We start from the raw sequence: 17,492 nt of genomic DNA, 5'->3' as shown, positions 1-17,492 counted from the left end.
ATCCAAGCTGCGTCTGCAACCTACACCACAGCTCACGACAACGCCGGATCCTTAACCCACTGAGCGGGGCCAGGCATTGAATCCACAACCTCATGGATACTAGTCTGGTTTGTTACATAGCTGAGCCACAACGGCAACTCCCACATATACTCTTTTTGATGTAGGGTTTCTGCAAAAACTTTCTGGAAGGATCACATCTCTCACAACTGTCTTTGTAAGAACTTTTTTTTTATTATTATTATTATTATTTAGAAATGCAGTTATATACATAGAACAATTAAAATTAAATTAAACTTTGTACAAATATTAAAATACTATCTTCACACCCACTGCAATGTACAGGATACCAAAAAAATATATATGTAAAATAAAATAAAGCAAACCCAAACTGATTTAAGTGACATCCTGCACAGTCAATGATGCATGTGTCATGTGAAACCACTGCAAAGGACTCGATAGTGGTGCGAATGAGAAACCCGGGCAGGGCGTGGTGGGCTGTGACAACCCTCGCCCCTCTCTCCTCCTGGCTTGGCAATCCGAGTGCTTGGCCCCCGCATCCCCGTCAGCTGCCTAGCAGGGGGCTCAACCTTGGGGTTCCCGTTCAAAATCCCACTAGGTTTCCACTGGACATCAACAGGAGCTGCTTCCCGGGAAAGCTGAGCCTGCCCTCCCCTCTCCAGGGAGCTGCTCAGTCCACACATCTGCCCAACCAAATCCTCTCCGAGCCCTCACTGGACACCAATGACTAACACGCCCTGTGCTGAGAGCCAGGGCCCTAGCAGGCTCCACAAGACGCTCCCAGGCTCTGTCCTCAGCAAGCACATCTGGAATTAAGCTGTCAAGCCTGGGTCCCTTCATGCTCAAGAGGGGGAAAAAACAAACACACAAACAAACAAAAAACAGGGAGGGATCTAGAAATGTTTGCAGCATATTCCATTCTCTATGTAAGGATATTCCCTGGGAATGGAAGTGACATTGTTATGTGGGAAGCAAGTGGTTTGAGCTCCACTGGGGCGGGGAGGGGCCAGGCCCCGTGCTAAGATTCCTGTGCCACCACTGACTTAGCAGGAAAAATATACCTTTGTCTGTCTTGTCATTCAGCTTCACCACAGAGCTTTAAAGCTGGGGGAGGGGGAGGGCAGGGTGAATGGGGGTGACCGCTTTAGCTCTGTTTGCAAATGGAGTGTTAGCAGGATGTACACTGAAAAATGCCTTATAAAACCGCAAGTCGTCAAAGCGGCCAGGACTCGTCCCATTTCATGCTTCACACCCAGTGAAATGGGAACACAGCACACAAAACTGCGAAATGGCAACAGATAGAGCCTACCTGCTCCACTAAGGCATTGAAAGGGGTGGAGACACTAAGTGATTTTCACCATATACTGGCCCCTGGGTGTCACTGGAATGTGACTGCAAGTTGCCAGGATATAAAATCTGCAGTGAGTCAGCTCATGTGCGCAAAAAAAAAAAAAAAAAAAAAAAAAAAAAAATCCTTGTTAAAAATCCTTTGGTGCTGACCATTCTCCTGGACAAGCCTTCTGGGGACTGCCCTCTAGGTGAGCTGGGAAGCCAGGTTGGGGAGGCTCTTTCCACCAGCTCCAGGCACCTCTGGCTGTCCCCAACACCACCTTGTCTCTCCAAGGCAGCTGGGGAGGGCCTAATCCTTTGCAAGGGACAAAGTCAGAAGCTCTAGAGACAGCAGCACAAGGCTGATGGCTGAGAAACTGCTTGGGGAGAAGAGAACTGCGGGAGCACCCCTACGGGTGCCAGCAGCAACACAAAGCCTCGCTCTGCACCCACAGGCCAGGGGCCTTGGGGAGGCTGCCTCATCAGAGCCAGTGATGTGGGGGCTCCTGCCTTATCCCTCTTTCCTACCAGACAGGCAAGTCTGGACTTGTGATCCCCGGGGGGTGGGCGCGGTGGAAGAAGCTTCAGAAGCAGGCTTTTCATTTTTTCAAGGGCCAAGCTGGTCACCTCTGTGGCTGAATAAACTGCAAACAAAAAGTGCAATCTCTTACAGAGGGAAAAGCCCAGAGTAATTATATTTAAAAGGGTAAGATCTTCCATTTAAAAAAATATTCCAGACTGGAATTCAGGTGTCAGAAGCTTGGGAAATGAAAGCTGCAGGCTCTGTGATGCTCTGGATGCCCCCCTCCCCCACTCTCTTTAGGAGGAAGACAGGGCACCCTGTGCTGGAGCAGAGCCTCTGCGGGTGAAGTGGCCAGGGCAGGGGGGGCCCCCTCCGGATGGCGGACCCTGGCCGGCCCCCCACTCCTCTGCCTCCCTCAGGCTCCTGCGCTCTCTTTCTGGCACCGTCGCCCACCTGCTCCGTATCCAAGCACGTGGGCCAGGGCTGTGGGCATAGCAGGCACTGCCCTTACCTGAGAGGAAGGAAGACGACAGAGGCGGCGAGAGGCCCGGGAAAAGCGGGGAGTAAAGTGCGTGAGTGTGTGGAGCGGAGGCAGGAGGCTCAGAGGAGGCCGTTCATCCCCCTCTTCTTTGAGGCCACCCATGCCTGGAACTACCCTGTTAGGTCAGGAACTGAAAAAACTGGGCTCTTTCTTATTTTCACCCCCAAACAGAGAGGCTCAGGGGAGGAGCAGAGATGCAGTGCTTCAAAAACAGAGACAAGCGCTCCTTAATGCCGCACCGTCTGAAGAGGCAGCCGCCCGGCTGAGCTCTGCCGCCCCAGCAGAAAGAAGCATCTGGCCTGCCGGGCCCACTCCCCCGAGGTCACCAGGGCCCCGGAGCCAGGATGCTCCCAAACTACCCCCAGCAGCAAGCTGGGGTGTATGTGTGCTGACTGTCTCTCAGGCCTTCTGCTGGGTGCCAGGAAGGTCAGGGAGTGGTCCATCAGCCGTGATGGGTGGAGGGGGACAGGGGAGGGTGGAAGTAGGAAAAGCAGCAGCGCAGCAAGCAGCAGGATGCTTCCTGGGCACGGTTACTAAGGCACGTGACTGTGGTGAGGGGGACCCTCAGGACCAGGGCTGGAGCTGCCTGCAGCTGCCTGGAGACTCGGCCGGTGCCCTTCAGGCTCCATGCCATCACCACGAACCCAGAACCGGGCAACTGGCCCCAATGGCCAGTGACGAGAAGGGCATTCCATGGCATCTCAGCAACTTTCCCGTCCCATGGATGATTCGCCTCAGGCCTCTGGCCAGCAAGGAAGCTGGAGCTGCCAGGATCGAACCCGGGAGGCAGCAGGCAACTTCCCCTTTTGCCCCAGGGAAAGAGAAAAAAAGCAAGGTCAGGAAGGCCGGATGCTGGAAGTAGGAAGTGAGAACTTGCATATTAGGAAGACAATCATTATCAGCCACCTTCCTTTCCTCCCTTGGGATCTTCTGGATGCTTCTTGGCAACTTGACTCAACAGGGCCAGAGCCGCCCCCTCTGAGCTAGACAGCTGGGCGCTGGGATGGCTGTGGCGTGATTTTCCACAGCCTCCATCCTCAGCCAAGGCAATGCGTCACTGGTGTCAACCAAGGGCAGGCCCGGGCCCCACACTCTTGCCCCAATTCGAGCCCCTCTTGGATCTGCTCCTGCGGAGGGCAGCGGTGCCAGCCCTCAAAGGAAACAGCCAGACCCAGGCCCGATCCCGTGAGGCAGGGGCAGCAGTGCGGCCCTGAAGGCTTGCAGAACGTCAACAAGCCTGCGAGACAGGGAAACTGGATGGGGAGGGAGGAAGGCACAAGTAAACACAGCAGCTCCGAGGCCCACGTGGGCTGGTGGGGCTGCCACCGAAGAGCTGGCTGGAGGGGACCCAGAGGGCTCGAGGGAAGGAAGGGTTCAGTCAACACATTCAAATATGTCCCCGACGCAGATGGGAAGGCCGGGCCAGGCAAAAACCAGCTCCTCCAGCTGTCCAGTGGGCAGATGGCGAGACTCTTCCTTGAGTTTCCAGCAAGGTGGGCCCAGAGGCCCTCAGAAATACAGATACACAGGTGGCAGCTCAGGTATCCGGGCAGGGTGGCTGGAGTACACGGTGCTCAAACCCACAGGGAGAGGGAGGAAGGGCAGAGAGGAGAGAAGCCAGTGGCAGCCCTCATGCTTCTTTCAACAGTGGGATATCTGCAGGCAGAGAGGGAAGGCAAGCACAGCGGTTACCCCGCGGTCTCTCTGCAGCACACCTGGCCCCATGGCAGGGTCCCATGTGGAAAGAAATGAAATGCCCTACTCACACACTTGTGAGCAGTCCAAATCCCTCGCCCCTCTCCATGCCGGCCCTCTGCCTGTGTGGCAAAATCTGAACATTCAGTCTGGTACTGAAACCTCTTCTGGTCCTACTACCTTCAGCCCTCCTCTCTGCTTTAACTCTGCGAGTTTAGCTGCTTCTCCTTCTGTCCTTATTCTCACCCTATGAGGCTTCTGAACCCTGGTAAGTCTCACCTCCTCCTTAAAGTCATCCTCCAGCTATGTGACTCTGAGTAAATCAATTCCCCTCTCTGGGTCCTCACATGCCAAGTGGATCAGACTGACACCTTGGGGTCCTGACTTCCCTATGGTACTGCCAGCTTGGCCTGCAACCAACTCGATAACCTATGTGTCTTGTTTTTTGTGCCCCTCATTCTGACACCACCCCTGCCTTTCTTGGCTCTATTGTTTCTCGAGTATAGGCCCCACCTTCCCAACTGGCTGACAATCTGTGCGGGTAGAGTGTGTTTGTGTTTCATAGTTCTTGCCATCACCCCCAAAACCTAATCCAGCACCAGGCAGAAGATGGGCTCTGAAAAATGCTTGTTTAATCACAGAACAAAGCCAGGTAACAAGGTAGCGTGGAGGAGGAAAAGAGCTGGCACCACCTTGGCTCCTTAGGAAGGACAAGGGCTGAGGTTTGTGCCAATATGTGCAGACACACAATATGTGTATCTGGCTGCCCAAGGGGTCACCAGCTTCCACCTTTAACCCCACATCAACTGTTCAGCGGCCCCTTCCAAGCTCTCTATCCCACTAAGAAAAAAGGAGGCATGCTGTCGATGATCAGGAAACCTTAAACCTGATGTACGTCTAAGAATTTCCCACTTCTCTGCTTTCGGATATTCTAAAGCTGTGACATGACTCCCAGGAAGCACAAAGTCTTCTCTAAGACCCTTTTAGGGGCGCCGGGTAAGTACAGAAGTCCTCACTTTCTGAAGGAAAACATCTAGGTTTACTCTGCATCCTGTACCACACTGGGATTTTATTTAAAGACACTTTTTGAAGGGACAGAGTCAATCCCAATGTTCAACTCTCTAGGCTCCAGTAAAGTGTCAGGGGGCAGCAATTTCATTCCACAAAGGACCTGGAGTCATCTGGGTGGGGTGGAGCACGGCGCCACGGGGCTACAATGCAGGCTCGGGAGCAGACCCACCTGCCTTCAACGCCCAGCTCAGCCACTTACCAATGGGCAAGTGACTTACCCTTTTTGAGCCTCAGTTTTCTCATCTGTAAAATGGGGCTGGTAATAATACCTACTTCTCAGGATCACTGTAAGGTTTGACGGAACCAGTGCAAGAAAACCAGCCTGCACAGGAGCTGGTATACTCCTATTTGAAATGAAGCAGCTGAATGCTCTGGAAGAGAGACAGGCCCCAGCTTTCTCTGTAATATGACCCCACACCTCTGTCATTCCTGTCCTTTCAGGAACATAAAAATTACAACAAGAAGACAGGCCCCACCTCTACCCTTTGATTTAGCACAGCCCTGAGGCCATGAATACTTTGGGAGACTCTGAACCTATCAAAATTCACAGACAACAGTAAAAAGTCTTCCTATGCAGAGCCAAAGCCCTACCTGGAGCTCTGAGAGTAAAATCCTGTTTTTGGAGGCTAATCCCCCAGGTATTATCTATCTATGCTCCCGAATACACCAATTATTAGATTGGCTCACAGCCCTTGCTCCCTCCCAGCAAAGACCCTGAGCAGACAATCACTTCTGATCAGCACAGACCACCTACCGTCTGTGTAGTCCTCCGATGTGAGAGATAAAAGGCTTTGCATGTCACTGTTCTCTGAATCCGGGGCTTCTTTGTGTGCCACTCGGCTGTTCCCTGAGCCGGCCACCCAGGAAGAGGTGGTGGCCTGGTGCACCATCACAGTCTCCGAGCCCCGGGAGCCCCAGGCTTCACAGAGTCCAGACTGGCCCGGGGCCTCCTCCTCTCCACCTGCAGAGGAGCAGGCCCCCTGGTCCTGCAGCTGCTGCTCCCGTGGCCCGCTCCTCCCGCCGGGCCCAGACCCTTCGGACAGCACAATCTGCACTCTGGGGTCGGCGGGCGGCACAGAGTGACCGGAACTGCCGTACACAGCCTCCTCGTACGATGGCAGCGCGACCTGGACTCCGTCCACCATGATGGACACCTGGTCCCCAGATACCCCCTGGTCACGCCTGCATCCGGGGGAGGAGAAGACAAGGAGAGAATGAGAATACACCCACAGCAAAGATCACAGCACCGACACCACCAACCGCTTCTGAGCACGTGCCATGGAGCCGGCGCCGCGCTAAGTGCTTTACACACTTTATCCCACAGGATCCTCGCCTGAGCCCCCTCAGGTGGAGAGTCACCAAGGAAGCAGGTGAGGCTCAGAGAAGTGGCTAAGCAACCTGCCCAATCACACAGCTGGTAAGGGAGGAAGACAGGGTGTAAGTCCATTCCACTTGCTTCCAGAAACTGTGTCCTTAACCTCTGGTCCTGGGCAGAAACTAGGAACCTAGAGACCTGGAAACAATGCCATTCACCCAGCACAGCTAAGAGGAAAGAGACAGAATGCCGGCTGCACATAATCCCGTGAATGCGCACCCCTGCCCATGCTCCGTGAGAGAGGGTACACTGTATGCTGTGTATATTAAATCTCCGCGAAGCTGGTTTTTTGTTTGTTTTTAAAGGAGAAGAAAAAGCAGCACTGTGGTCTTGAAATGGGACCCTGGACTTGAAAACTGAAGAATTCTGTTGTTTTGACTTTGCTCGCCTTTTTTTTAATACTTTGTAAACAAACCAAAAATACATCAATTATGACATAAATATCAGACAAACACCATAGAAAGATGAACAACTGATTTATCCCAAAGGTAACACTGGTGTATGACCCCTACCTAGGTCAGGAAGCAGAGCACTGTCAGCACCCCCACCACCTCCTGACCCCTCACCACCCAAAGTAACCACTGTCCTAACTTGTATGAAAATCATTCCTTTGACCTTTTTTTTTTTTTGCTTTTTAGGGCTGCACCTGCGGTGTATGGAAGTTCCCAAGCTAGGGGTCAAATCGTCAGAGTAGCAGCTGCCGGCCTAGGCCACAGCCACAGCAATACAGGATCCGAGCCACGGCTGCAACCTGCACCACAGCTCACAGCAACACCAGATCCTTGACCCACTGAACGTGGCCAGGGACTGAACCCGCATCCTCATGGATACTAGTTGGATTCGTTTTCACTGAGCTACAACGGGAACTCCTCTTTTGACTTTTATTTTAATAATTTTACAGTCTAAACATGAACCCTTCAACACCAGTTTAGTTTTGCATATTTTTGATCTTTATATGAATGGGATATTGTCGTGTGTGTGTGTGTGTGTGTGCGCGCTTCATATTTTACTCAGCATTATGTTGGTGAGATTTATTCATGACATACTTTTTCTCCCGAACCACTTTGAAAGTAAGTTATTTCCTGCTAAATAAGGCAGTAAGTAGTTGGCACACACCTCCCAAGAACCTCCTTTTCTATATAACTACAACAGTATTACATCCTGGAAATAATGCTGGTATAATAAATACTATAACACAAACTTTCCCAACCTCCTCCAAATGTATCTGTCTCAGCTGCTGTCTTGCTTGTTTTCGCCCAGGATCTATGGACCATGCATTGCATTTAGCTGTCCTGTCTCTCACATCTCTTTTAATCTAGAACATTCCACTATCATTTTCCTTCACAACATTGACAGTCTTCACAAAGTCCAGGCCAGCTGTCTCCTGGAATGTCCCACCATCTGGACCTGTCTAATGCCACCCCTGGGATTAGAGTCAGGCCAACCTCTGCCCAGAACACTACATACCACAGCACTGATTGTAACATCACGTTCTCTCTGTGCTGTGCCAGCAACACACAAGGTCTATGAGCTAGACCATATTATTGCTGGACTGTTTTATTCATTCTCAATTTCTTCACCTGCATTTGCAGACCAAAATCTGTGCTACCCAGTTCAAGTGGCATGTACACAGTGAAGGTGACAGAGGTGGCACTCATACAAGTGCTCAGAGGTTTTTGGAAGGAAGGGAGACTCTGATGCAGCGGAAGCAGGGTGCATGCTGGCACTGCCTAACTTTTGTTATTCAAATTAATTTTCTTGTTTAAAAAGTAATACATGTATAACATTTAAACAGGGTCTATAATGAAAACCAAATCTCCCTTCCGTTCGAATCAGGCAAAATCAGTTATTTTTAACACACTGACTAGTTAAAGGGGAAAATATGTCCTAATTTGGATGAAATGACAGATAGATTAGCTTGACTTTATGTGGAAAAAGCCAATTCTTGCAAATAAACAGTCCCCTCTGAATCCTCTTTATTGTACTAATTGTTTAATGACCTTTTAAAAGTAGTTGCTATCCTGACTCCGAAACAAAAAATAAATAAATAAAAAGAAGAAAGAAAAACCACTAGGGAGACAAGGCAGTGGCTCACAAACATGAGCCTGCACTAGAATAATCTGGAAGGCCTGGGGAACCATGGTGCTGGGCTTCGGCCCAGAGTTTCTCATTCTGGGTCTGGGGTGGGGCCTGAAACTCTGCATTCCTTACAAGTTCTCAGGTGATGCTGATACCACTGGGACCACACTTTGAGAACCCCTGATGTAGGGGAAATGACATGGCTTTGGAGTTGGACAGTCTGGGATTTAAATCTCAGCTCTGTCTTCATGTAGAGGGATGACCGGGAGTGAGTGACTGCACCTCTCACTGAGCCTCCTTCTCCTTCTCTGCAGTGATCCTGTGAGGATGAAGATAATGACGCAAAGCAAAAGCAGAGTGCCTGGCACACCTGGAAGTTCAACACTTGGCGGGGGCCCTCCCCTTTCCCGGGGTACACACAGACCAGCTGCAGCCGGCAGGCCCACCAGCACCGCTCTGCCTGTCAAAGGCCAGCCCCCCACTGCCACTGGACTCACCTGCTGTGATGGAAAGACTTCAGCTTCGGCTGCAGCAGCACGAACAGCACCACGAGGAGGAGGATGAGTGCCACAGAGCTGGCAGTGGAAGCCACGATGGACAGCGTGGGGACCCCGAGTGACGTATGGGCATCTTTGTCTATAGAAGCAAGCCATCATCAGAAGTGTTTTGTACCCACCAAGTCCCCCAGCATGATGTCACACTGAGACAGGCTATGTATGGCCAGGGCCATCTTTGGAGTTACAGTACAGTGGCTTCTACATCAAGGAAGGGGGGCTATTTCCCTATTCCGTTTCTGAATTTAGTTTTCTTTTCTTTCTCTTTTTTTTTTTTTGTTTTGTTTTGTTTTTTTTCTTTTGGGCCACACCTGCAGCATATGGAGGTTCCCAGGATAGGGGTCGAATCGGAGCTATAGCTGCTGGCCTACGCCACAGCCACAGCAATTGCCAGATCTGAGCCACGTCTGCAACCTATACCACAGCTCATGGCAACACCGGATCCTTAACCTACTGAGCAAGCCCAGGGATCGAACCGGTGTCCTCATGGATACAAGTCAGATTCATTTCCCGCTGAGCCACGACAGGAACTCCTGTTCCTGAACTTAGAATTCTCTTCACTTTGGACCTTTGGGGACCATCTAACACCTAAACCGACTCTCCCCTTAGAGAGCTCACCTTTACAGACCTTTACTTCTGACCCCATCCTCAACAGCAGGGTGAAGACATCACCCACTGAAATGCACACATCATTTCACCACCTAAAGTTCCGCCCACATCTTTCCCCATGTGGTAGGAAAATTCGTAAGAACTAGGCTGTCATAACCCAGATCCTGCAGCTTTAGTTGTAAATATCAGGCCCATCCCCACCCTTCTCTGGGGTGTCACAGTCTTGAAGCGTGAGTGAAAAGCACAAAGGTGGCTGCCTGACACACGTTCCCACGGGTGGCTGGATTTCCCGTCATGCGTGACAGGAGGAGGTAGAGGGGCAGGTCTTCTGTCCAGTGGGACTGCAGCTCCGGAACAAAACAGTTTGTTTCCATCCAAGGACAAACAACAGAAAAGAGACAGCACAGAAGGTGCTTGCATTGTGCGCATGTGTTCACAGAACACGGTCAAAGGTCACCAGCGCTTGGCTAGACAAACAGGAGATCCGGAGCGTCAAAGGGACCTGACATAGCACAGCAGATGCTTCAGTGGCTCGGCTGAAACGCAGGGGACACGCACCAGCAACCCCAATGTCTTTCACAGAGACGTGAAATCCAAAGGAAGGCAGGCTGCAGGGCATCGGCGGGGCCGCGCTGTCCCAGAGCATGGGGTGCTCCGGAGGGGACGGGCGCCACGTCCCCGGAGTTAAAAGCAAGCAGAACCCCAGCAGCACCCCTCTCCCATCTGCCAAACTGACCCTCGTTGAGCCGGCAGCTGATCTCCATGGCTGGTTTCCACTCGCCATTCTTACACGTCAGGTATTTGTAATCGCCCTTCAACATGTAGCCTTCGGCACACAGGTACTCGATGACGCTGCCCGCGTTCAAGGGGTCTCTGCAGGGACGGGGGTGACAGACGTAGCCACCATTCTCTGGCTCCGGGGGCAGGGAACACACTGTGAAGACAGAGAGGGATGATACGGTGGTGACGTTTTCCAGGAGCCCCGTCAGGGACACAGAGAGGGGCAGTTCTGAAGCTTCAGCAGGAAACACCCCTGGAGCAAAAAGGGCCAGGCCCTTGGAAAGGCTGCTGGCCAAACTCTGGGCATTCAGGTCGTCCGTGATAGAGGCAGGCGCCCTGGCCGCAGAGGAAGCTTGGCCGCCTGCACCACTTCCCTTCTCCTCCCGCTGTGCCCTCAGAGAACCGTATCCATTCCTGAACGGTGGACTCGGGCAAAGCCCAACTTACAGAGACCTAGTGCGTGATATGGTTTCAATAAAACCTAGTGAAATACACAACAGATCAGGGTGACAGGTGGTAAAATACTGATAACCTGCACGGGGGAAATGTTAGCCTTATTACCAACATCGATACCAGAAAGGACTTCCTCGTATAATAAAAATGTGCCTTCTTGGCATCAGAGGGAATTTCTGATGCATTTCCTGGGAGGCTTCCCCAGCTCCGTGCACCACCCATTCCCTGACTAGACCAATCCCTGGCATCACCTGCCTCTATCCCACAGTAAATCCCACATTCTTCACTCAGGTGGGACTGTTCAGTTATAGAAGCACCTTCATTCAGCTGCTCTCTTACTTACTTCTTCTGACAACTCTGAGGTAGTTACCTCTGCTCCCCTTTGAGAATGACGACGTTGCTCCACGCAAGTTAAATGACTTTTAGCCAAGCGTGAGGCAGAGTCAAAGGCAGGCCTGGGAACAGAGCCAGGTCGGATTCTAAAACCTGTAACCTTGCCACCAGCAGCCACTGCTTCCCCCCAGGGGTGAGTGGGCCCTCAGGGAATGCGTATCAAGGTTACCTCCCCTTCACACAGGTCAGTTAGGGAGACAGCAAGCCGGTCCTAAGAGTGGTGGGAACCCTGGTGTAGACACATTGTGGTGATAAATCGGAGGAGCTGGAAGGTCCGAGCAGCCCAGGGAGAAAGGCGGCCTGATTCCAAGGCCTCTCCTTCTGAGCCTGGACAGACACTGTAGAACCGAAGTCCCCAGGCAGTGAATCTCGAGCGAAAACAGGAAGGGACAGGAGAGGCACTAAGGATCACTGTTTGGAAGGCTGGGCTCGGGGCAAGACATGCTGGCAGGTGGCCAGGCACCCACAGACTTCAACTTACCAAAAGCCGTACCAGTGCAAGAAAGATGAGAGTTTCCAAAGGAGATTTGACTTTGCACAAAAACACCCTGTCCCCCGCCAGCCCCCATTACCACAAGGACATCAGTATGCAATAAGACCTGCTGGGCTTTTTTCCACTTCCTCTAACAGACCTGAGTCTCTGACTCTCTGCGATAAGGGGCTCTCCCTTCTCAGGACCGCCCACCCCTCTCTCACCAAATACCACTTCCCTTCAACCTACAAACTACTATTAAGCAGACTGCCTGCCAGCCAGGCTGGAGGGAGACACCAAGTCGAAAAAGAGATGATGGTCCCTGCCTTCAGGCTGCTTATCACTGAGAAGAGACTCCACTTTTAAAGAGCTTTTAGAAGGCGGGGCAGTGTGGGGGGGTCCACAGGGACCAGAGACGTCCAGGCAGCCTCCCTGAAACGAGCAGATGGAGCCCAAAGAAGCCTTAGACGTTCCCTCTGAGGACACACCTTCTCCAGACACTTCCCACGCCATCCGTCTCACCCAAAGCCTTGCCCTGGAGGGAGGAGACCCAGGCATCACAGCCCTCCTGAAGCCTCTCCAAACTCTGGCCAAGTAGTTCAAAGAGCTAACCGGCTGGATTTCCAAAGGAACCTCAGCAAACTGCTTTACTCTTTACACTCTCCCGCTTCTGTTCAGGGCAACAAGCCTGTCACAGATGCCCCCGGCTCTCCTTGGACGGTGTCTAACTGGTGCACTGCCTCGGCATAATTAATGCTGAGCAGCTCCTGAAAGCAGCCAGGACCCACTCAGCCCAGGGTGCTGGGAACGACGGACCCAGGGGGAGGTCCGCTGATCCTAGAGCCATGCCTGCTCTGCTGGGTACTCCCGCCCTTGAAGCCCACGTCTCCACAGAATCTTTGAGCGGGACCTCACAAAGCACCCCTCTTAGAAGGGAAGAACAGCAAGGTCGACAAAGGAGCAACTTGCAACTTGATTTCCTTTCAAGTCAACTAACATTCACTGATGACTGTGTGAGCATCACTGTGAATGCTCTGAGAAAGAATAAAAAGATAAGCATCTCCGGTATTTGTGGCCAAATAGGGATATGACAAACAAGTCCACACATACATTTTAAAAGTTGTTTTCGTCATGGTTTCTGGGTTTTACATCTTGTATAAGGACACTTTCGTAAACATATTCTCCAATATTTTCTTCTAATGCCTTATAGAATGGGTCTTTGTTATATAAATAATACCTTCACAGGAAAAAAAAAATTACAGAAAATATATACTTGGTACAAAATCCAGTAAGTAAGAGGTTGAACATGAAAAGTAAGCACTTCTTCCCTAGTCACTCAGTGCCTCTTTCCAGAGATACTCCGCACAGACTTAACTCCAACACACATCAAGGGATGGGATTAGCGCCACAAGAGAGGGAGCCCAGAGCAGCAGAGATCAGCCTTATGTGGAAGTGGCTAGAAAAGGCTCATGGAGGAAGCGGCATTGCCGGTGGGGCTTGACTTCAGCAGGAAAGGAGGTGGTGGTTTGAAGCTAAGGCACCAAAGTAGGAAAGTATAGGTTAAGCCCAGAGAATCTATGAAGTAGTCCAGGTTAGCTTGGTAGCAAAAGAAAATTCGCCCAAAATTAGTAAATAATTATGATAATGTGATGAAACCATCTCACATAGGGGCCTTGGCTGCAACAGGAGGTGTTGATACTGTATTCAAAGGGCAGAATTACGAGAGGAGCTGAATTTGATATAAGGTGGAGAGAGCCTTTAGGGCAGGTCAACAGCAGAGCAACCCTAATGTGGTGAAATAAACTGGACAGAAGTCCTTTTCTGTTCGTCTGTGAAGATCAATACAAAGGAAATCAAGTACAGCAGGTTTAGCATCATAAAGGGACGGCCTCAGATCCAAGGAAGAAATAAGGAGGCCTTAGAAGGAAAATTAAAAAAACAAAAGATCATTTTCAGAGGCCAAGAATATAAGGAAAAACACGGCCCTCTTGCCCAATCAAAGTGCAGAGCGAGAGAGCCGTGGCGAAGGGCAGGTGTCCGAGCGCATCCTCTCGGGGGCGCCTGGGTTAACAGGAACAGGAAGAACATCAGGAAGAGCAAATAAATCAGCAGTGGCTTCCGGAAGCCACTGTTCTGGGCAAGAGGCTGACTTAATCCGTGCGTCAGGCTCGTGCTCTGACAACTCCAGGGGCCGCAGTGGGAGTTTCAAGCTCTGTTCTTAGCCCTGAAAAGACAATGAACTCATCTGATTTGGCAAAGCTGCACAATTTCAAAAAGAGAGGGAGAAGGCCAGAAGATGGAAATTTTACAGGAAAAAATCAATTAACTCTCCTTAGCTTCCTTCACTGCTTTCTATTATCTTTTGCAGCCACTTAGGCCCCCAGTAAGCACAGGAAGCAGTGAGGTAATTCTGCAGGGGGCCCGGAAGAGCGCCTGGCGCACACAAGTCATCGAGTGAGAGACCATTCGACCAGCTGGTGAGGGTGCGGGCGGAGCAGAAACTAAGTGATCCAGCTGATTTCTACCTCGGGTCCCCACAGCCTAAAACCTTGAGCAGAAACCAACGAGAACCCCCTTCTAAACATCTTCTGCTTTTGTCATTTTGGAGACCATACTTTCAGGAGAAAGAGGCTCATTAAAGGCAAAACAAACTTTTATAAGTACCATAACAAGCAAAGCAAAACAAGCTCCACGAGGGAGTTCCCCTTGTGGCTCAGTGGTTAATGAACCCGACTAGTATCCAAGAGGATGCGGGCTCAATCCCTGGCCTGGCTCAGTGGGTTAAGGATGTGGCACTGCCAGGAGATTGTGGTGTAGGTCCGAGATGCAGTTCAGATCCCTCAGTGCTATGGCTGTGGTGTAGGCCAGCAGCTGCAGCTTGGATTGAATCCCTAGCCTGGGAATGTCCATATGCCACAGGTGCGGCCCTAAAAAGCAAAAAAAAAACCAGAATCCAAAAAATGAAAAACAAGCTCCAGGAAAGACCCTGGGGTCAAAGTATTCAGTTCAACAAACTACAATACCTGAGCCCCTTCAAAACAAGGTGTGGGGAGCAGGGAATGCGCAGATCAGCTGAAGAGGGGAAGCAGACCTGTAAAATACCTGGTGCCATTAAAAAGACTCAAGAGAAGAGGTTTCCATCTGATGTCAGTTATCAAGAAAACACTAGACTCCCGCGAACACAGTTACTAAGGGCTTAAGAAACCATGTCGGTGTTCACCCAGGTTTGAAATCACATCCTTTTAAACTAAAACCAGCGCAGCAGCATTTAGAACACAACTGGGCACAAAGAAAGAGATGCTTGATGAAGGTGTTGAAAGCGAGGATGGCCAGAGAAAAGCTTTCCTGGGAATTCAGGGGAAGAGCAAGAGGTTCTCCCAAACCAGCGCACCAACATGGATGGCATAATCGTCAGACACAAGTTGAGGTTGTATCACACGCACGCCTATGTGGTCGTAATGCCATCAAACAGAGCGTGCCTCCTCTCATAAGATGCTCTGGGACCATAAAAGAAACGTAACAGGACCACGCCTTCACACAGCTCACAGTCTAGAGGACACAGACACCCACACAGCCACTTCTAACGCAAACAAAAGAAGGAAGTGTTCCAAGGTGAGTTTTTCTATTAGCCTGGAGTGTCCCTCTGGGCAAGGACATCTTTCCTGTCCACCTGAGAACTGCTGGCAACCAGAGGAAGGTAAGAGCCCAGGCAAAGAGAAATGGGAGCGAAAAACACAACAGGGAGGAAGGATGGATGGGAAGCAACAATCCAGCACAATCCTGCCCGACAGAAATACAATGCGGCCACAGAGGTGATTTTCAATTTTCTTAGTGGTCACATCAAAGAAGAAAAACTGTGAAAATAACTTTAATATTTTATCTAACCAACATATGCAAAGTACATTTTGATAGCTCAACACATAATCAATATAAAATTTTATCCATGAGATATTCTCCATTCTTTTCTCCACAGTAAGTCTATACGTACAGGTCAACTCAAGTCAGACTAACCACATTTCAAGCTCTCGACAGCCACGCAGGCCTAGCAACCGCTGTACTGAGCAGCACAAATGCGGGGATCCGACAACAGTGGGAAGGGCCTGGGTGTGAGGCAGGACGCTAAACAGCAGACGCGGAGAGAAGACATGATGCAGCACTGAGGGTCCTTCACGGTGTTTTCTCAAGCACTGTTTGTGTGCTTGCTCTCAAAACCCTTTCTTAGTATATAAAGGTCCAATTTCTACTTCCAGCCCTCAGCAGTTTGTTAGGAGGAGAAAGAGAGCCAGAGAAAAAGTCAGGTGGAAACAGAAAAAGAGCATTCAAATGTGCACATTTCTTTTTGGACATGAGACAAGGAAAATAATAATCACTGCAAACAGCGTTATTACTGTGCCACACACGCTCTGAGCTCTCTCTTCACATGAAGCAGGTACTATGTTTTCTTCATTTTATAGCTAAGAACAATGAGGCTTCGCTGAAATGAGTAATTTGCCCCAAATCAAACACCCGTAAACAACTTAGCAGGTGCTCTGGCTCCTGAGCTGCAGGCTTGACTGCAAAGCCAACGTGGCTCTGCTGAGGAGGCAGGACACCAGGCTCCGTTGTTCTAAGGCTCATCCCTTAACAGCCTAAGCCCGGGGCTTTGGGACCATCTAGCTACTCCGTATGTCAAAGGGGTGAGCACGCCAGCTCAAAGGGGAGGCGATTCTCCCCAGGACAGCCGGATGGAACACTCCAGGCAAATCCGGGGGTGGGGTGTCACATCTGACCACAGTCCAAAGGCTTCTTCTGAGGCTTCCTTTAGGAATCTCAATAATAACAGCCCCTATTTACTGACCATCTACTCTACTGGTCGAAGCTCTTTATGAGTTTAACACATTTAAACTTCACAAAAACTCTGTAGGAAACACATTATTATAACCTTATGAGCAAAGACAGGCAAACTGAGTGAGAGAGGTTAAGAAACTTGCTCGAGGTCACTCAGCAAGTAAGAGGCAGAATCAGGACCCGCCCCTAGGAAGACTGGCTTCCCACTTACGGCACTGGGCAGAAACAAGGGTTCTGAGCCTGGCTTCTCCCATCCGCACATCCTGGAGAGGGGAGCCCAGTGACAAGGACACTGGGTACTGCCTGTGCACTGCTCTCTCTCTGGGCCTCAGTTTCAATACTGACCTAGATGGCCTCTGAGGTCTCTTCTGACATCTGCACATTTGTGTCAAGCTGGGTGATGGCTGGCCGCATCACCTCTCGAGGTTCCTTCTTAAGTCCCACAGCCGCTGTGATTTTGAACTGAGCACAGAGTGGGAGAGGCTCGAGGAGAAGCATGCTATCTGCACAGAAGCTCCTGCGTCCATCATCAGGGCCGATTCCTACCTGAGCAGGAGAATCTGGGAGCAGAGAACCAGGCAGCAGGAATTCTGATGCTCCAGAGATAACCTAGGGCTGCTTTTGTCTATGGCCTTCCCTGACTTTCTGCCTTCCTGACCCCCACTCGAATGGGCAAAAGTCTAAAACAGGCTGCGGCGGGAGGGAAGAGACAATTTCTCATGCCACTTGCAACTTTCCTCTTCTCTGAGACCAACCTTCCCGGCAGTCAGACA

General features: G+C 50.8%; 1 protein-coding gene across 9 annotated transcripts in view; it reads right to left on the bottom strand.

The window, feature by feature from the left end:
- Positions 1 to 211: 211 nt before the first annotated feature.
- The window catches only part of SUSD6 (sushi domain containing 6), a 90,472-nt gene continuing 73,191 nt past the window's right edge, over positions 212 to 17,492 (bottom strand). For all 9 annotated transcript variants that reach the window (XM_084969580.1, XM_001926947.6, XM_084969581.1 and 6 more), the window contains 4 exons: positions 10,531 to 10,728; positions 9,129 to 9,267; positions 5,932 to 6,359; positions 212 to 4,067 (listed from right to left, as the gene is read on the bottom strand). In XM_084969580.1, the coding sequence (XP_084825706.1) occupies positions 4,042 to 4,067; positions 5,932 to 6,359; positions 9,129 to 9,267; positions 10,531 to 10,728 (791 nt within the window). In that variant the 3' untranslated portion in view covers positions 212 to 4,041. The remainder of the gene's footprint in view (positions 4,068 to 5,931; positions 6,360 to 9,128; positions 9,268 to 10,530; positions 10,729 to 17,492) is intronic.

Source organism: Sus scrofa, chromosome 7 (assembly GCF_054392235.1).
Source record: "Sus scrofa isolate SSC_HxYL_T2T_F1_AM1 chromosome 7, Sscrofa_HxYL_maternal_Yorkshire_Landrace_v2.0, whole genome shotgun sequence".
NCBI lineage: Eukaryota > Metazoa > Chordata > Mammalia > Artiodactyla > Suidae > Sus > Sus scrofa.
This window is presented reverse-complemented; position numbering and strand designations above follow the sequence as displayed.